The 21,800-nt window shown below is 34.1% G+C and overlaps 1 protein-coding gene, 2 long non-coding RNA genes and 1 pseudogene across 3 annotated transcripts; 3 read left to right on the top strand and 1 right to left on the bottom strand.

Moving 5' to 3' along the window:
• Positions 1–233: 233 nt before the first annotated feature.
• Positions 234–1,019, bottom strand: LOC120089958 (uncharacterized). The gene is made up of 3 exons (XR_016524887.1): positions 882–1,019; positions 500–779; positions 234–381 (listed from the first exon to the last, which is right to left on the bottom strand). It is a non-coding gene; the product is annotated as an uncharacterized LOC120089958 (long non-coding RNA).
• A 15,761-nt stretch (positions 1,020–16,780) lies between these two features.
• On the top strand, positions 16,781–18,053 carry LOC120090321 (uncharacterized). The gene is made up of 3 exons (XR_005485512.2): positions 16,781–17,308; positions 17,639–17,734; positions 17,865–18,053. It is a non-coding gene; the product is annotated as an uncharacterized LOC120090321 (long non-coding RNA).
• A 1,843-nt stretch (positions 18,054–19,896) lies between these two features.
• Positions 19,897–20,436, top strand: LOC150032764 (RING-H2 finger protein ATL74 pseudogene; annotated as a pseudogene).
• Positions 20,437–21,133: 697 nt separating this feature from the next.
• LOC120092221 (uncharacterized) lies at positions 21,134–21,800 on the top strand. The gene is made up of 2 exons (XM_090307156.1): positions 21,134–21,440; positions 21,515–21,800. Exons 1-2 carry the CDS (start codon positions 21,147–21,149, stop codon positions 21,776–21,778), a joined length of 558 nt encoding a protein of 185 aa, XP_090163282.1. The 5' UTR covers positions 21,134–21,146; the 3' UTR covers positions 21,779–21,800.

The raw sequence follows: 21,800 nt of genomic DNA, 5'->3' as shown, positions 1-21,800 counted from the left end.
GCTGCTATCTGGTTTCAAAAAATAAACCTGACTTTGATAATAGTTGATTGAGTTATAGATCGTTTGGTTTACTTTCCACAGCCTTGGTTGAACATCATAGTTACATACAACCTCCTTAGCGAAGCTGTGCAATACGTCAATTACATAAAAAAAAAAATCAAATCTACCAACAATCAACAACCTATACAATCAAGAGAAAATCATAACGCTGTAAACGCTAACATAGTTGGAGGTAGGAAACTAAAACAACTTAGCTATTATCAATAAATAAGATGATATAAAACGCATTTGCACAAACTCATTTTAGAGGGCAGAAATAAAAACAGAAATAAAAATAGGTAGTGAAGACTCAAAAAGTCTCTGTTCTTCCAGGTAACCGACCTGCAATCACATGCCATATAATTACAAAAATTCGAAAAGAGAAATTTAAATGAGACGGAAGAAATTTTGACGAAACCCAAATAAAGAAATTGAAAATTTGTGGAATAGAGTAACAGACTTGCTTCCAAGGACATGAAGTTTGATGATGATCCGTGCATTGCAATCTCTACATTCACCATCATGTGCTGAAGATCCGTGCGTTACAGTTCCATTCCGTGCGTGGCAGACCCATACGTCCGCCGCCGTGTGTTGTTCGTTCACCACCGTTCGTTGAAGATCCATGTGTTGCAGACCCAGGAGACTAGATCCGTCCTCTGTTTAGATCTACGAGATCAGATCCATCCGCGAACGTCAACCAGATCCGTTTTCCGTCTGTCGACCAGATCATTATCGTTCGTCTGTCGACCAAACAAGGTTAGCATCGTGAAGAAAAACCTTCGAGCAGACAACACTTGAAACATTGCAAATGAACCTTGGAGGGAGAGAGAGAGAAAGAATACAGAGATTGAGAGATTTGGGTAAAGTGAGAGAGAAAATGCCCTTTTACATTGCGTGAAGTTTCGGTGTCCGAGTGTTGCAAAAGTTCAATTTAACTTGTTTTGAATTTTTCAAAAGGAGCACCCATTTTTTAGTTCAGCGCTTTTTTTTATAGCATTTGAACCGTATAAATAAATGTTCTAAAAAATAATATTTGTTGTAGTTATTAATTATATTAATATGATTAATGTAAAGTATAGTGTATATTAATACATTAAAGTATATAGTTAATTATACATATGATTTATAATTAAAACTATATAATATGTGTAAGAGATAAATATTTGAATAAGATTTAAATATTATTTATATGAATAACATTCATATAAACACCATAGGTTAAAATTTAATGGGAATATAATTCATATTAAAAGTACACGTTATAAGAGAGATGTGTATTTTAATGTGATTAAGATGATAATATGTGGTTTATTGATTAATAGGTAATTAATTAACTATATATGATAAATGTTATATTGATGTTATATTGATAAAATGTTTTAGTTCCCCATTTTCACGTGGGAGGGAATTATTGTAACTTCCCTCCTTTCTTTATCATCTCTTTGTTTTGTGAAAATACAGATGAAAAAGATAGATCAACGTGACAACATAAAACTCTCTCCAAAAGAACTCTCCCAATCCCTCTAAAATCTGTCTGCATTTCCCTTCTCCCATAAACAAAAAGGAGACTATACTTCCTATCTCTTGTCCTGAGAATAACACAGACTCCAAGTGGCAGTGTTCAGAGGATTGATTCCGATGTTTGTGCAGAAGAGTTGATTTCTGATCTTGGAGAGGATTATCGTGAAGACAAGTAATTCTACAAAGGTAAGCACTTCTTCTTCCCTTCCTCTTAGTAGAACTGCATACTTATAGAGTTAATTTAATGTTTATCCTGAAATACTATGTTTTTTATGTTGGGATTGGTGTCCTATTTCTTTCAGAGTCTCGTTGTTTTGTAAAGATACAAATTGTTCAATGAATAAAATAAGTATTATTTAATTCTGGCATTTACTCATATCCAATAAACAAAGCTTCTTGGTTATGTTATGTGAACTTAAGCATGTATATGTGATATACAAGTGGATCATGTCTTAAGTGATAACCTAAATAGGTCTGTAGTATGAGGATTAAGGTGGAATACCTGATCCTGGTGACACTATGGATATGACCCGCTTTGTAGAGGTTTGCAAGTGTTGTAAACTACTATAGATGGTAGATCCTGACCATTCATGTGGAGACGTGGAGCAGGGGTATCCTATACAAAGAATTTGTATAAGACCTGGACCACGAGATGACTAGACTCTGTATATAGCGCCGTTGATATTACAGACTTGCATCTCACCTAAACGACCATAGGTGACACGACCTCAATTCTGAGTGTTTTGGGAACTCCTACCTTTGAGGGCGGTCCTTTGATTAGTATGGGTGAGAGTGACCAGATTGCCAACTCAACATGCCTACTTTTTTGGGGACTTGTCTGATCTGGGAGCTGGGAACTCGATCTACAAGATGGAATTCACTTCTTTCCCGAAGTAGGGATAAGTAAAGAGATTGCTCTTTTAAGGGCTGATTCTGGGGCTTGAACATAGTGGCCACAACTTCTTTTTAGAAGAGAAGACTAAGTCATAGTAGGACTAGGTTCATTAGAGGGATCAGTGGTACTTAAGAAGACAGATGTAACTACAGGGGCATAACGGTTATTGGCCCAGCTGTACTTACGAGCGATATGTGAAGGGTTATCGCACTGCTGATTGGTTAAGATGGACACATAATATATCTGTGGTAGGAAGAGTTCAGCTGTCGGTCTTTAGTGGAGTGTCTGACAATTAACGGATGGTGGATCCCGTGGCTAAAGAGTTTAGTCAGTTATTCACGTACCGTTGGAGCTTCAAGCTACAAGTCCATGAGGTCCCCTTGGTAGCTCAATGGATTCAGTTGAGGATCAGTTTTTTGTGTTGATTTGAAATGTTCCAATTGACAAGAGGTATTTTGATTATATATGATATAATCGGTTTGATGTATGAGATACATCTAGTGGAGGATTGATGTAAATGAGATTTACAATAAGTACCATGGAATAGAAAAAGAACTATGGTATATATGTTTCATGAGATGAAAAATTAAAACTATAGGTTATAAATATAGTATGATAAGTTGGTTATCATTTATATTTATAATAATTATTGGATAATTAATTCCTTTTCTTTTAAATAATCATATGAGTGGGTGGTTATTGGATCATGATAACAGTGAGTTTAAAAGGAAAATAGTTTTCCTATTTTAAAAATAAGTTTTTTTACAAAAGATTGAAAAGGTTTTGATTTTTCTCTCTCACGCAAAAGAAACTCATGGGGTCGTCAAATAAATACAGATTTACTAAACGACGGCTGAGCTAGCTAAACGATTGTGCAGAGTAGAGCTAAACAATCGTGCAGTATTTACTAAACGATCGCATAGTTTTGCTAGACGATCGCTGGCCCAAGGTAAACGATCATGTAAAGTTTGTAGGCGACAGACCGAGCTAAACGATGAGCTAAACGATTGCATAGCTTTTGCTAGACGATCACTTAGCTTTATCTAAATGATTCGGCATCGACCTATATGATAGGTCTCCGCCATCTCTCACTTACCCAGTCGTGTACGCGATCGGTGTTTCCTCCGTTCATCTGTCTCATACCAAGTCCGAACAGAGCCCACCCTCTGGATTCTCACACCGAGAATACCAAGGTAGCCTTGTTGGTGGTGTTAGACTCAACTCGACACCGTCGAGGTTTTCTGGAGGCTGTTCGTGGTGCTGTGGAGGTCGTTCATTATTGCGCAGAAGATCGTGACCGAGGAGATCGTTGAGGACGAGCGTGAAGAGTTCATACTGTGTTGCGGTCGTGTAGATCGAGCATTCGAGGTTACTGATTGTTCGAGCGGTCGCGCAACGAAGCATGGAGACGCATCTTCATATATGCGTAGAGTTGCTTTCTGTGCATTGTAGTTTTTCATGCTGTAATTTCTCTGTATGAATTGTATAACCGCTTGTTTGAAGTCGATTGTAAATATATGTTCATTCATGATTGTGATTTGGAATAGTTTTGTTCCGCTGCTCATGGAAATCTCAATTCTGATTTCCTTCATGTTATGTATACAAACTTCTCTATATTTTTTGTTCTCAAAACTGATCTACAAATGCACGGCGTTCATACACTTCTACAAAGGAATTCCATTCTTTGAATTAGTATCAAAGCCAAATCGTGCAATTTATTTTTCAATTTGAAATGAAAATCAGAGTCAATGTGGGTATGTATTGCATTATGAATGTTGGAATTGCAAAATAGATAATTTAAAATTTTGGCACTTTAGATTATTGCTTTAATATTGATTAAAGTTGTAAGAGCCCATTGTTTTGGGCATTTAATTATGTTATTAAGTTTGCAAGTCCATGTCCACTACTACAAAACTGGGCTTTAATGTCGATTTAAAACCCATTATAGGGGTACAATGTCGGTTGAAAACTGACATCCAAGATCGTGTTATAAAAGATCTTTAATGTCGGTTTTAAACTAACATTATAACTGACCAAAATTTTAATGCTAATATTCTTCAATGAAACGACATTGTACACCATCTTCAATGTCAGTTGAAAACCGACATTGTACACCATCTTCTATGTCGGTTTTTTGCCAATTTATTCAATAATTGTTCGATATTTTTTTAATGCCTCATTTTTTAAATGTCCAATCCATGTTTAATGTCGATCAAACAGTTAAAAATTGACATTAACAAAAATTACATATATATTTTCTGTTTAAGCACGTGCAAATCAGTAAGATTTTTTTAAAAAAATAATAATATTTCTCTTACTTTTACATATACAAAATAAAATCTTAATTGCTTTTATATATTATGATTTCAACAAACATAAAAATTAACTAACTTATTGGAAGAAGGAAATAAAACTAGATAACAAAGGAAATAGAGCACAACCACAAATTGTTGTATCAATCTAACTAAACAATCATAACAACCACTAACAAAGTTAAGTTCAATACATTTGCCAAAAAGGAGGAACATAATAAAGATTTGGAAAATGCATAATAGTTTTGCTTCATAGTTGATTCATTTCTCATGCACTTTCAAACTCAAAGATCCTAAAAATACCTGCAACAAGAAAATGAAGATAACACTTTGTGAAGTATCTTAAAAGTAAAACCTTCTATGAAACTTACCCTCCAACTGGGTCAATTGCAATGAAATCTAGAAGCAAAAACAGAAACTTAGAGAACATTACCATATTTTAACCTGTAACTAACTTTACCAACTCTTATGTTTTAGAAAAAATTTGGCAGCATGACATCACTATACAACAAAACCATTTTTTTTTTTTTACTTCGATACCTGTTCAAAGAAATGCACTTCCAATACAACAAACAACAATCCTCCCTCAACAGAACTACCAAAGTTTCCTTAACACTATAATATTCAAACCAACTACGTAGTAATTTGAGCAGAAATTGACTAAAAAATATGAGCACAAATTGGAGAGTCATAACATTTCTAAGTAAAGAAACCTTAGCTGAAAGAATAAAACGTGATCACACTCAAATTTGACTAAAATCAAACAGGATGGAACTTCCGAACCCCCACCAAAATTCTATCATTTTATTTACCCTTACCACCCAAGTCTAGAATGCATGAAGCACACACACACTCATATCTAGATAACTACCTTAAACGCTTTCAAATCCAAGAATTTAATTTTAGTTTTAAATTAGTTAACCATTACACATCATTGGAGTGCAGATAATTAATATAAAAACTAAATATAGGTAATGTTCGAAAGAATTTCGTGGAGACGAACAATAACAAGGAAAAATTTGGTAACTTAAGCTTGTGAACTAAATAATAACAAATAATAAGACCTAAATTTGTTTATATCAATATGAGTGATAGCACAAAAAATGTGTTATTTTCTTCTTCTTAATTCTAGGTCGTTACTATATTTAATATGTTTAATTAATGATTTTATAGGTATCAAACATCTTTGAGGTGGAATCAGTCGTTACGAGTTGTTTGGGGTTAATTTGGAGCAATTAGAAGTTAATTTGAGCAACCAGGCTTCAAAAGGATGTGAAAGAATGAAAATATCCTTGGATGGAGCGTTGCAATGCTACAAGACAGTAGCCACTTGATGCTAGAAAATAGGGCATCAATGTTGTTGGCTTTATGTCCTAAAACTCGCAGTTTGTAAAATAATAAGCATTTTCTATAATCAATATACTTATTATTAATTTCATAAATTGTATGAAAGTCTAAATCCAATAAACTAAGACATATGACTATTGCATGAGAATTTGAACTTTATGTGGAGACATAAAAGTGGATCAGGTTCGAGTAAATAGTCAAAATGATCTACGGTACATGAATAAGGTTGGGTACCTTATTCTTGTAACACCATTGGATGCGACCTACTTTGTAGTTGTTACAAAGAGTTGTAAAGTGCTACATATGATGTGATACTAATTTGTACATGTTATGACATGAAGAGTGGAGGCGGCCTATGTAATGAGTTTGCATAAGATCGGACTAAGAAATAAGTCACTCTTACTTTATAACGTTGTTTACTGTATAAGACTGACTATTTCACCTAGATGACCTAGGTAACTCGATCTTAATCCTGAGCTAACTATGAACTCCTGTTTATTCGGGATTACCCTTGGATTTTCATAGATGAGGGTTGGCTCAACAGCACCGGCTCAATAAGACTCCTATTTCAGAGGTAAGACCTAATAGATAGTTGGTGACATAGGGTGCAAGACGAAGTTCATGCCTACCCGATTTAGGGATAGGAGAAAGGTTGTTCTCTCAAGTACTGAATTCAGGTCTTGAACAAGGGGCCCCACCCTCTCACTGGGCTGAGAAAGTTGTTGGATCAGTACCAGCACACAACGAAAGAGTTTAGGATCCATAAACATTCTAATTGATTAATTTTGGCAGAAAAGAAACATGCTAAAACAAAATTTAATGGGTTTCAAGAACATACGTTGGCCAAACCGTTGAAATCTTTATTTTCAGCTGCTAAATTCTCCAAATCTTTGTGTAGACCACCACAAGATCTTCTCTATTATTCTCTTGGTGCTCTAGATTGAGTTGTAAGTCTCAAAATAAGCTGGAATAGAAAACAGTTTGGAGAATGCTCACTGAACCAACCCATTGAAGAACAGTTTCTTCTCAAGAATTTTTCAGGAAAAATTCAATCAGTTCATCAACCTCACTTCACTTCAATCTGTTCAATATATTGCAGACTATCATGTAAAGAGATTTGCTGCATGGGATGCAACTCATGCTTGGAGTTATTGAAGCTAGAAGGTGGTGGGTTCCTAATGAGCTAGTTGAAGATGAAGATGGAAAACCAATTTTCCTTTTCGTGTAAATTTTCTATTTTCAAAATTTATTTTGATTTTAAAATCATATATTATTTATAAAATCAAAATTTATTAATTTTACAAATTAATTTCATTAATTAATTTTCTAATAAAATTAATAAATAATTATTTAAATAATTTAAATAATTCTAATTAATTTAATATCCAATATTAGATTAATTTTTACACAAATTCATCTTCATATATTTAAATCATATTTAAATATATTTTCTCCAATTTTTTTTAATTCTAATTTTAACGTTTCAAATTAACTTATCATGTTACTCTAGAGCTAATCCATTTCCGAGCTAGTAGGGGGACCTCATGGACCTACAGATCATGGGCTCCAACGATCCGAGATTAATCAACTAAACTCATTAGACCGATCTAACCACTATTCGTTAACTAATGGGTCACTCCACTAAAGTCCATAGTTGGACTCCCCTCACTATAGATATATCGTGTCCACTCGATATAACCATGACTAGTAAGTCAACCCTTCACAGGATGTTCGTAATAATGGTTGGGTTAAATCTCTGTTTTATCCCCGAAATTACTTCTTGTTCCTTGAGTTCCCACTGATCCCCTAATGAACAATTGTTTTGTGATCCAATCAACAAAACCAAATCCCTCTCATGCCAAATGAAAGGGCGGGATCCCTTGTTCAAGCTCCAAAATCAGCACTTAAGGGAACAACCTCTCTACTATCCCTAAAAGTGGGTAGGAGTGAATTCCCTCTTGCACCCTATGTCCCCAACTATCTATCCGATTTTACCCCTGAAATGGAGTCTTATTGAGCCTGTGCTATTGAGCCAACCCTCACCTATGCAAATCTAAGGGAAATCCCGAATAAACAGGAGTTCATAATTAGCTCAGGATTAAGGTTAAGTTACCTAGGTCATCGCTTTGAAATAGTCAGTCTTAAACAATAAACATAGTTATAAAGTAAGAGTGACTCATTTCGTGGTCCGATCTTGTACAAACTCTTTTGCATAAAGACACCCTCACTTCTCATGTCCAACATGAACGAATTAGGATCACTTCGTTTGTAGCAGTTTACAACTCCTTGTAACAACTACAGAGCAGGCCGCATCCAATAGTGTTACCAGAATAAGGTACCAAACCTTATCCATATACTATAGATCATTTTGACTATTTACTCGAACCTGATCCACCTTTATGTCTCCACATAAAGTTCAAGTACTTATCCAATAATCAAGGGACTTTTAGGTTTATTGGATTCCTATTCAAGCAATAGATCTATTCAATAACATCTTTATTGAATTTTCAAAATAAGTTCCATTGTATATATACCATGAGTTTTAGGATATAAAATCCAACAAGAGTTTGGTTTAGTGATTGGATCACAAACCAATTGTTCATTAGAGGATCAGTAGAAACTTGAGGAATAAGACGTAATCTTGGGGGTAAAACATATATTTGACCTAGCCATTATTATGAACAATTTGTGAAGGGTTGACTTGCTGATTATGGTTAAATCATGTTGACATAATATATCAACAATGAGGGGAGTGCAACTATGGGCTTTAATGGAGTGACCCATTAGTTAACGAATGAGGATTAATCTAGTCTAATGAGTTTTGCCAATTAATCTTGGATCGTTTGAGCCCATGATCTGTAGGTCCGTGGGGTCCCCCTACTAGCTCTAGAATAATGTGATAAGTTAATTTGAAACGTTCAAATTAGAATTAAGGGAATTAGTAATTATATGAGATACAATTATGTGTTTAATTTGAGAATTAAATGGAATAGAAGAATTTATATTTAAATATGATTTGAATAAAAATTAATTTAATATTTGTATTAAATTAATTAAGTTTTATTTAAAAATTAATTTATGAAGTTAATTTTATAAATTTTTTTTAGTTTTACAATCAAAATGGATTTTAAAAATAAAGTTTTGATTTTGTGATAGAATTGGAAAATTAGAAAAAATAATACACAAATGGAAAAACATGGTTTTCCATTATCCATCTTCTACTTGCTCACACACTTTCCATTTGCTCTTCTTCATTTACTCAAAGTATTAGCTGCAACTCATGCAACTCTTCCTTGCATGATGATCTGCAATATATTGAAGAGTTTGGACTGAATTTCGGGTATGCAACCAAGAGAGAATTTTAGAAAAAATTCGTGTTGAAGAAAGAGTTCTTCAACCAGATTGCTGTTGTGAGAAATTCTCCTTCATGCCTTGATTTAAGCTTGTTTTTAGTCCCACAACTCAATCTAGAGCACCAAGAAAATAGTGGGAAAGATCTTAAGGTGGTCTGCAACAAGATTTGAAGAAGATTGCAGTTGGAGATTGAGCTTTCAACAGGTTCTACAAAGGTATGTCATGAAACTCACTTGTTTTCTACAAGAGCATGCTTTATATTTTGCCAAAATTAATGAATTAGAGTGCTTAAATGATCATTGTTGTCTTCATTATTGCTGATACATTCCTACAATTGGTATCAGAGCGTCATATAAGCATTCAATTTAGTTTAATCTTGGTTTGGTGGGTGTTTTATATGAGAAATATGAAACTGATGCACTGATATGGTTTTCTGAGATTTGGCATTTTAATTCTCTTTAATTTCTCATTTAAATTTGTAATTGGCTCTTGTTTGATGAGCTTTTATGTGTTAGCACGATTCTGTAATTTATTTAGAGTCATTAGAGTTGAAATTAAGATGTAATTGAAGAAACAAGTGAAGGAGGCCGAACTGTTGTTCCAATTTTCAGCTTCTACTCAAAATCATTGTTAAGGTTCAGTTTCTAAGCGATTGTCTAGTTCCATGCGTTACACGATGTGAAGAAAAGCTAGACGATCGTATAGCAATAGGCACTGGTCGTTGCAATGTTGAACGCTAAACAATCGTGTACCTGCGGGAGCTAAGCGATGCGTTCAGATTGCTATACGATAGTTCTACGTGATCATTTAGCTTTTGCGTGGGAACTAAACGATACGTTGGATTTTCTATACGCTGGTACTACACGCTCGTGTAGTTGTGGCGCGCGCTAAGCGATGTGATGAAGTGCTATGCGATAGCATTGAGCGATCGTCTAGTTGCGGTGCTGAGGAATCGTGTAGATGCAGTGCTAAGCGATGCGTTGAAGTTTCTAAACGATGGAACTAAACGATCATTTAGTTACGAGGTTGAATGACACAATGATGTTCTATATGATAGAGCTAATCGATCGTTTAGCTACGGCGGACACTAAACGATGATATGAAATGCTAGACGATGGTGTTAAGCGATCGTGTAGTTCTATACAATAGAGTTAAGCGATCGTTTAGCTGCAGCAGACACTAAGCGATCGTGTACCTCTTCTCAACACAAGGCGATGGTGTTAGACAATTGCTTTCAACGCTACACGATCAGCCTTAGCAAGACCTTGAGGTTGGACCAAGAGCAACTGTTCAACCGATTTTCTCGAGGTCCAATCTGGTTCATTCTCAAAGTTTTTTTGGTTGGTCCAGTTCAGACTCATCAATCTGGTTCAATATGCTTGAGTTCGGTTTGGAGCGGTTCGAGTGGTTCAAAGATGGTTTTAAAGCTGTTTGTAATAGTTAGGCTTCTGTTTGCTTGTGTATGCCAAAACTAAAACCATATCAGTCTGTGTTTAATCATTTGATGTATGTTATAATTAAATAAATCTTGTATGTGCATACAGTATGCCATTTAGATTTAAAATCCCACCATAGGAAGCACGTTACATGCATTGAAAGTATGTTATAATATGTTATAATATATAGTATACATGTTAGGGTTTCTTGTATTTAATATAAGTGTTATATTAAATATTGAAGGCCTTTATGTATGTTATGGATGTTTTAGCTTGTTTAAAGTTTTATAAGTTGTTATAAAATTGGGTTAGACATTTAAAATCCATAAACAACAACTGCATGCTCACGTAGGTTGACCACCTGTTTTAATAGTTAAAGCTTATAAAACCCAGGTTACAAACTCAATCAGTATATAATCCTGTCTAAGGCTGGGGGTACTTAAGTTGACGGTCGTTCACTGTTATAATTATGAACTCTTGTTTATTCGGAATTATCCTCTAATCTGCATGGATGAGAGTGGCTCAACATCGCTGCTCAATAAGCCTCCCATTTTAGGGGTAAGATTGGATAGATAGTTGGGGATTATGTCCTACGAGACGATATTCACTCCTACCCGTTTTAGGGTTAGAAGATAGGTTGTTTCTTTAAGTATTGATTCCTGGTTTTGAACAAAGGGACCCCACCTTTTCTATGGCTGAGAGAAGATATGGTTTATTGATAGAACCATAAACTAATTGTTCATTAGAGGATCAGTGGAAATTTAAGGAGCAAGATGTATTACAGGGGTAAAACGGTAATTTGACCTAGCTGTAAATACGAACAACCTGTGAATGTTTGACTTACTGATTATGGTTTAATCAAGTGGACATAAATATATCTATAGTGAGGAGCGTGTAATTACTGAGATATATTGGAGTGTCTCGGTAGTTAACTAATATTGATTAATTCGATTTAAAGAGTTAAGCCAATTAATTTCAAATTATTGGAGCTCATGATCTGTGGGTCCATTAGATCTCCCTACTAACTCATAAAAGAATTAAACCTTAAAATAACGTGTTGAGAGAATTTGAAATGTTCAATTTTGATTTAGGGTTTGGATTATTATATTCGATATAATAAATGTTTAATTAACAAATCAAACAGATTTGGAGAGTTGAAAATATTTAAATTTGATTGAAATATTAATAACATGAATAGGGATTCATGTTAGAATTAGTTGTTTTAATAATTTAATATTTGATATTAAATTTATTTATTTATTTAATAATTTATTTGCTTAAAATTTTGAATTTATGAAATTCAAAATATATAATTAATTTTATTTTATTTTATTATAAATAAATAAAATAAATTTAATTTAATTTAATTTTATGAAAAATAATTTGAAATTTTATTTAAAATTAATATAAATAAAATTGGTGGAAAAAGTTGGATTTTCCCACTAATTGAAACACTTAATCCACTAATTGAGTGGAATATTAAGTGTCAATGTCACAATTAAGTCATTTTGCATGTTCAAATTACTTAAATACAAGTTAATTTGAATGAATTTGATTCATGCAATCTAAATTTCAAATGTGAAAATTCTGGGTTTTTTTTTTCCCCTTCACTCTAGCTCTCATATTCCACCCAAAATCCTTCTCAATTTGGGCTTTACTACCCAATCTAAGACCTGAGAATAGTAGAGAAGATCATTGTGGTGGCCTATAACAAGTTGTTGAAGAGAATTCACGGATAGATTGCATCAATTGAAGGTTTCATCCAAGGCTGTTCACTGAAATCTTATTACTGTTGTTGTTATAAATATGCATGTTTCTCTGCCAAAATTAATGTAATTAGAGTGTTTAAGATCCTAATTGCTTCTATTAATTGAATGCCAACTCTATCAGATTCATTTGAGCATGCTTAGCTAATTAGGTAATTAGGACTGTTGGTTGCATGTCTAATCAATTGGGCTAGGCATAGTTAAGAACCTAAAATTGCATTTAAATAACTCGATGAACAAGATTGCATTGGTCCATTCCATTTTTCTAAACTAAAATTTCGTAGTTAATTTCATTTCTATCTTTTAGTTTCACTGCATTTTATTTCATTTATGCATTACCTATTCCAACCCCTCCCCCAATTTTACCACTTTAACTAAAAATGCACTTCGAGGAACTAATCTTCCATGCTTCCCTATGGTTCAACCCTGGACTTACCACTCGTACTACTAGTTAGTATAAGTAGTTTGTTCGGTGATTTATAAATGTTATTTGATCGGCGGTCTTTTGGGAGCGACATAAAAGCGATACCAGCCGTCAATGAGACAAACACAAAAGAACACAAATAAAATATTTTCAAGACCAAAATAATTTCTACGATCCTAAAGATAATAAAGTATTTGAGACTATAAACTGTTTATTCATTATAGGAATCAGTGGTACTTAAGGAGATAGATATAACTATAGGTGTAAAACGGTATTTTGACCCAACTGTAGTTACGAGCATTTGTGAAGAGTCATCGCTCTGTTGATTGGTTATATCCATGGACACAAAAATATATCTACAGTGCGAAAAATGCAGGTATCGATTTTTAGGGGAGTGATCCGTAGTTAATGAATATTGATTAATTGAATTAAAGAAGTTTAATCAATTAATCTCATATCATTGGAGCTTCTAATCTGTAGGTCCATAAGGTCCCCTTGTTAGCACACTAGGATATTGAGGAATGATTTAAATTGTTCAAATCAAGTGAAAGAATTTTATATTAATGAGATTAATATATAATGGCTAATTATAGATATGATCTATAGTCCAAATAAGAGATACATATTTGAATAAGATTCAGATATTAGATTTATATGAATTGGATTCATAAAGAGATGTAAACATACAAATATATGATATTCATATGTTAATTAACTTCATATTAAATATGATTTAGTATAGTTATTTAATTGATTAATTAATGGTTACTTAATTGATTAAGAAATAACCGAGATTGGAGGTTAGTATAAATATATGATATTTATGATAATCAATTAAATGTATATATTAAATAGGATTTAATACATGGTCATTTAATTAATATGTCAATTAATTAAATAAGTGTTATTTAATTAATTAGCACTAAGGGTATAAAGGAAAATACTTGGAGAATGGGTTAACCCTTCTCCATATAAATATATTCTTATAGCCCATTTTAGGGTAAAGGAATTTTATTACACAAAATCCTAGCCTCCAACCTCTACCTTCTCTCTAACTTCTCTCTAGAAATTCTCTACCCTTCCTCCTTCTCAAAAGATCTTGGAGATCACTCTTCCAAGTTCTTTAGAATCCTAGAGAATAGCAAGGTAGCTATGTTGGTGGTGTCCTTGTTCTTGGAGAAGTTTGAGATCGCTGATAACGGTGGAAGAGGATAGAGGAATCATCAAAGATTAGTCCTAATCTCTACCATTCTTCCTCTTTTCTAACATGATTATGTTTTTGTTTGAATTTTTATTCTACAAATGCATGTTTTATTTTATTATTTTTGTTTCTATAAAAACGTATATCTAAATGTAAGGCATTCACAAACTTTCGTGGGAATTCGATTCCTTCAAAATAGTGGTTAGCAGCTTAATTCCAAATGAAATATTTAGAAAAGTCTCAATTTGTTCTAGAGATCTAGATCCGCAAGACGTAAGAACAAAATGCTAGACTAGTCTCAGGCATCGTACATTGACAAGATGCTTCTCAAATATTTGATGCAGAATTCCAAGAGAGGTTTATTATCTTTCAGGCATGAAATTATTTTGTCTAAGGAACAGTGTCCTAACACACCTCAAGAGGTTAAGGAAATGAGACAAATCCTTGATACATTGGTTGTTGGCAGCTTGATGTATGCAATGTTATGTAATAGACCTAATATTTGCTATGTAGTGAGGATTTTCAGTAGATATTAGTCCAATCTAGGATTAGATCACTGAACAATAGTTAAAATCATCCTCAAGTATCTTTGGAAAATGAAGGACTACATGCTTGTGTATGGGTCTAAGGATTTGATCCTTACAGAAAATACTGACTTTGATTTTCAGACTCATAAAAATTCTAGGAAATCTACTTCAAGATCACTGTCCACTTTTAACGGAGGAGTTGTGGTCTTGAGAAGCACAAAGCAAAGTTACATCGCTGACTCTACCATGGAGGCAGAGTATGCAGTGGCTTGTGAAGCTGCCAAGGGGGTTGTATGACTTAGAAAGTTTTTGACAGATCTGGAAGTTGTTCTAAACATGTCAAAGCTCATCACTCTTTATTGTGATAATAATGGTATTGTGATTAACTCTAGGGAGCTTAGGAGTCACAAGCGAGGGAAGCACATAGAGCGTAAATATCATCTTATACGGGAGATTATGCATCAAAGGTATGTGAATGCCATGAATATCGCTTTGGAGCATAATGTTGTTGATCCATTTAGAAAGGCACTCATGGTTAAAGTGTTTGAGGGTCACTTGGAGAGTCTAGGTCTATGAGACATGCATCATCTTGTCTAGGGCAAGTGAGAGGTGTTACTAGGCGTATTATATGCCCTAGTTTATTTTTTTGTGTACTATACTTAATTTCTGTACTTTGTATTTATACACTCCACTAACTTTAGGACAAGTAGGAGATTCTTGGGGTTGATGCCCTAAATTTCGTGGTTTCGTAGTTTATAAATTTATTTGTACAAACAGATTAGTTATTTAACAAAATAAGTTGTTATTTTATTTGACATTTTGTTGCATTAACACAAAACTAATGAACTAAGATCCAACGTTATTTGATATAGCTTAAACATGTATGTGGAGACATAACAGGTGGATTATGTTTAAGTAATAACCATAATGGTCTATACTAGATGGATAAGGCTAGGTACCTATCCTGGTGACACTACGGATGCGACCCATTTTGTAACTGTTATAGTTGTTGTAAAATGTTACAAATGATTGGATCCTAATCATCTATGTGAAGACATATGAGTGGAGGTATCCTATATAAAGAGTTTATATAAGACCGAACCACGAAATTGTTAGTCTCTTTTTATAACACGGTTACTAGAAGATACTTACACTTCACTAGGATGACCATAGTGACTTTACCTTAATCCTGAATGAGTTGTCAACTCCTGCTTATGAGAACAATCCTTTGATCTACATGAGTGAGAGTGGTCAGATTTGCTGACTCAATATGCTTGCCATTTTGGGGATTCATTCGAGTGGGGAGCTGGGAACACATCTACACAAGAAGAAATTCACTCATTCTCGTTGTTAGGGTAAGTAGATAAATTGCTCCTTTAAGGTTAATTCTAGGTCTTGAACAATGAGACACTTCACCCTCTCACTGACCAGGGAGGGGTCTAGTCATAGTTGGACTTTGACGAATTGTTCATTAGAGAGATTGGTGGTACTTAAGGAGTTAGATGTAACTACAGGAGTAAAACAATAATTTTGACCCAACAGTACTTACGAGTAATTTGTGAATGGTCAACACATTATTGATTGGTTATATCCAATGGGCACAGAAATATATCTATAATATGAAGAGTGCAGTTGTCGGTCTTTAGTGGTGTAATTGATAGTTAATGAATGTTTATTAATTTAATTAAAGAGTTTGGTTAATTAATCTCGTATCATTGGAGCTTCTAATCTATAGGTTCATAAGGTTCCTTTGTTAGCTCAATAAAGATTAATGAGAATCAATTAATTTTTGATTAATTTGAATTATTCAAATTAATTAAAGGGAATTAATTATATGAGATACAATTAATATAATTTATGTTCATACATTATAATATTGAATATGATTCAAATATTAATTATATGAATGTAATTCATATAAACACTATAGGTTAAAATTAATATGAATATGATTCATATTAAAACTATAAGTTATATGAGAGAATATAAACTAAGGTTATATCGTATGTGATATAATAAACTATAGGTTATATATTATATGAGATATAATATATGGTTTAATTATATTAAATTGGTTAATATAATTTGAATTTTGAATTTCAAAATTCAACTCTCTAGGAGTTAATTTCACATAGCGGAGGGAGTTATAACTCCCTTACCCTTCTCTCATATTGTAAGGAAGAGGAATGGTTGAAGGATCAATCAGGTGAAATCATTTTGATAGAAGATCTCTACACTTCATCTTCCTCCCTCTGCATTTTCTCTCAACAATCAATCATTCTCATTTCACCAAAATTAATCACAAAAGTTCACACACTCTTCTTGATTCTCACCTTGAGAATAATAAGGTAACTACTGTGTTGGTGTCCAATTGTTGTCAGTGTTTGTGGTTGCTGCGTTCGAGAGAAGATCTGTGATCGAGGGAATGGACTTTATTGTTCGTGATCTCATCGGGAGAGAATCTCAAGAAGAACGGTTCTTCAAGGGTATGTATATCATTTCACTTTTCTTCCCTATGATATCTTGTAGAATTGCATGCTTAAGGTCATACTTTATTATGTTTTCATCCTCTCTATTATATTAAGTTTGTAAAATGAAGTATAAGACACGAATATGATCAATTGCTTCCGCTTCAGGAATTCCATTATTTCACATTGGTTGAAGGTTTAATTGGAATTAAAGATGGAATAACTTGGGTGCAGTTAGGCCACACCCCATCTATTGTGCATGCCCGTGCTACACCAAATTAAAAATTATCATGGACAATTATTATTTTTTTAAAAAATTATTAAAAACTATTTTTTTTTTGTGTGTAGATTAATAAGCATGGACTTAGGTGCAGCCTAAGACTCATAAAAGATACGATATTGATCCTCAACAAAAACGTGGTTTGCTATTTTTTGAAAAATAAGGTACTTTGTCGCCAAAATAGTCATATAACTCAAATTCCCCTTTTTATTTACTAGTTTGTAGTATCGTGGGCCTTAATATAATATGTACTCTATATTTTAATTACTTCGCTTACTGAGAAATTGGATGTAGTGAACTTACAAATGAACACGGGCCAATGATACTACAAATTGATTGGACCTGTATTCGCTTGTGAGAGAAGCATTCAAGACAAGCAAGAATGATCGCAGGGAATACGTGTCGGGACCATCAGTTACTCAATCTGGATTCCGAATCTTGAGTCTTGTATGTTACATATAATAGATGTACTCTATATTTTAATTTTAGTATCAAGATTTATATTTCACATAGTTTTTCATATATTCACATGTATATATTTGAAATTGATATATATGTTCTACATAATTTATCATATCTCTAGGAAAAAAAAATTAAACCGTTTATAAAATTTAGCTATCAAGGCCTTTTTTCTAAGTTTAATTCAAAATTTTTACGCTCTATTTCTTTTCAATATTAAAATGTGAATGCATTGCTTTTTTTTTTTTTTTTTTTTTTTCTGACAACCTTCACGATATTCTTTGGTTAGTAGCTCATCGACCTCCATTTGTACTCTTAGAGTATTTGGGGTAATGAATTAGTTATTATAGTTGGATCATGATAGTTTGTGTTTGGAGTGTAGATTATTTTAATTTGGATTATAAACGTATGTGTTTAAGGTGTAAACTATTTTAATTTAAAAAGTAAATAGTAAACACCGTAGCAAATAATAAAAAAATAATGAATATAAAATAGTAAAATATAATAGTAAATAAGGGTTTTGAAATAATGTTGACGGTAGGTAATTGAAGATTTTGAAATAGTTTTAAACGTAACAAGAGGTGGTTATTATATTTTGATGATAACTCTTGCCCCAAACGTCTCTTCAATATTTTTGTTGAGTTTTAGATATTTGGAGTGTAGTTAGATATTCTAAGGTTTCCTTTATAGGAGTTTCTACTATACCATTCTCCTAAATGGTTGATTGAATGAATGAGGGTCATCTCTCTGCTTTTCTTCTGCCCTTCAGACCTTGATTCCCATTTAATATTTACATTTCTGAGGTGAGCTCGATTGGGTTAGGAGAATATAATGATACTGATTTCGATGTTTAAAACGATGATAAATGTTTTGTTTTAGTATAATAAGATTAGAGAATTAAAAAATACAGAAAATTGAGCTATTCTCACTTTATTTCATTTTTAGTTATACTCTGAGATTCTCGTTGTATTTAAAATTATATATAGACAATGAGAGGAGGATAAGGACGAATCCTGATGGGGGGTATGTGGTCCCATCACTGATTCTACACTGTCTTTGTCTTTATCTCTGATATTTTAAAAAGAAATCTCAAGTTAAAGGTTAGCCTCTTCAAATTTCAGGTCCACCTTTTTTTACTGTCTTTAGTTTATCGCAAGAAAGATAAATGAATACATGATCTGTATGTTAACTTCAACATTTTAAATTATGTGATGCAGCACCAGATTTGGTCCAACTCTGAAGTGCTTTTTTGGTACATAACATAAAACAATACCAAACCAAACCAACACCTCAACCTTTTTCATTCTCCAGCAGAATCTTAAAAGTGAAAAATAAGACAAAAGGGTTCCAAAGTTTAAAAAAGGAGATATTTTGGTTGGCAACTTGGCAAACAATCCATATTTCTCTTTATCCTTTACCTACATTCACTAACATCTACATCTCTCATTCTCACAACACCTTGCTGTCTAGTCAAAAGGAAAGGGAAAGTCCTTATCCAATCACATTTTGCCATCTACAACTTCCACATATTCCAATATCCAATTTTTTAAACCCCATAAAATCCTAATCTTATTAGATATTAGATAAAGCTGTGAACTGCAGCTGATTTTTGAACCCATAATTAGGTACGTGTCCACTCTCCAACATATCTAAGATATTTCTGCTTCTGCCCACCGTTTCATCTTGATTCATCACTGACAAACTTCATCTTTAGCTCCAAAAGTTTTGTATTTTCTTTTTAAAATAACTAGGAATTTGCCACAATCAATGAGTCCCTATAAAATCCTTTAGTTTTGTTTCCAAATTAAACAATTAGTTGTAGCACCTATTCTATTATTGCTTTTTGTGTAGCAATTAGTTTTGAATGATGGATCAAAAATTGCCACGAGGGGTCGTGGAAACAGAGATGGTGCAGGAGAACAGGACGACCAATTCGTCTTATGTGGGGGAAATGAATTTCGATGCGCACATGGCGGTGATACTGGCGGCCTTATTATGTGCACTCATTGGAGCGCTTGGAGTGAACACTATTGTACGGTGCGTTTTGCGGTGTGGGTATAGGTTTGGAAGGGAGAGTGCAGAGGAGGCGACACCGGCACCGGCACCGGGGCTTAAGAAGCGAGAAATCACTCTGATTCCGATTGGTGTTTATGGAAGTGATGCAAATATTAAGAGCACAGATTGCGGAATTTGCCTTGCCCAGTTTGAAGAGGGCGAGAAGCTTAGAATGTTGCCCATTTGCAACCATGGATTCCACCTCACATGCATTGATACCTGGCTCTTCTCTCACTCATCTTGCCCCAACTGCCGCCATTCTGTCAAACCCAAACCCAAACCCAAACAACCCGCCGCTCTTATTTCACCGCTGCCACCCCACGTCGTTGTGGTCATAGAGAGTGCAAATTAGACGACCCACGACCTATCCCAATTATACCGAGTCACTGAGTGTGGACGAGGCTTTTTATGTTGTTGCAATTTTGTGTTTGTAGTTCGTTCGTAGACATTAAACAATCGAATGATAGCTTTTTCCTTCAGTTTTTTCTTATGATATGCATTATGCTGAGGATAACGTCTAGGTTTACATCCTTCAAACAACATCATACCCTTTCGGTAATATCCTCTTTTTTTTTAAATAAAAGAAAATAAGATATGGTAACTGAGGGCCTGTCTATTAAGGCATGCTCAAATATACTCTAATCATCTCTATCACAGCAAGTGAGTAACAAAATTGGCTCAACTAATTAAACTATGGGTAAATTGGTCATCACACTGTCAATAAGAACTTAGCTCTACTGACATTTATATATATTTAAAATCAAGTGATCCATGATTTAAATCCCTATCTTCAACTTGTACTATATTTCATATCATATTTAGTGATCCCTATAGTACATAGGGAAGGGACATTTCCATAAATAAATCATAAAAAATAAGAAAAACACACACACATAGGGAAAGGACATTAAGATTGGGTTCAGCGGGCCGATCAGTCAAATGGGCCTATCATCCAAATGGGCCGATCAGCCAAGTGGGCCCATATTGAATGAAATTAGGTCAGTAAGATGGTTTCATTTGCTTTGCTCCCCGTGGGTGTGTGACGCGTGCGGTTGCGTTGCAATGGCGTTAGGTTTTCGGCGGTCATTCAAAATCACTGTTCATGCCAAGATCTGTAACCTATATATCAAGCTTAAGGCCACTCTGAAACCCCCATCCGGGAAACTCCAACGCCTCCTGAAGCTTGATAAACTACTCATCGGAGCGGATTCCAAATCCGAATCTTGGATCCTCGTTCAACGCCGACGGACTTTGAAATCTCGAATGCTCAGCTTCGTCAAGAAGCATTTGGGGTGTGGCCGGTCCAAAATGCCCCACGCTGAATCTGAAAATCAATCTTGGGATGTTGGCCGTATGGTACGGAATTAATCTTGACATGAGGATTTTCCATTCAATTTATATAGATTTGTTGATTGTTGATTGATGTGCAGGAACTAAGGTGTGTGGCTTTTTTTGGCGTTGGATTGGGTTATCTGCTTGCACTCAACACACACATTGGCCTTACCAATGCCATCCATCCCAGCTTCAGTTCCACTATATGGGTTTGCCTTTGTCTGCTCTTATTTGTTTTATGGCTCCACAAATGTAAGTACCTTTACCTTTGGGCAATACTATTCCTAATTGCTCTGCTTCCTCTCTTCCTCTTACAATTGGATAAGTTTGTACATCTTTTACATTTGCGCCACTTTTTATAACATTTCCTTTTTCTTGTTCTTA

The sequence above is a fragment of the Benincasa hispida genome, chromosome 11 (assembly GCF_027475165.1).
Source record: "Benincasa hispida cultivar pf3 chromosome 11, pf3_genome.v1.1, whole genome shotgun sequence".
Classification (NCBI taxonomy): domain Eukaryota; kingdom Viridiplantae; phylum Streptophyta; class Magnoliopsida; order Cucurbitales; family Cucurbitaceae; genus Benincasa; species Benincasa hispida.
This window is presented reverse-complemented; position numbering and strand designations above follow the sequence as displayed.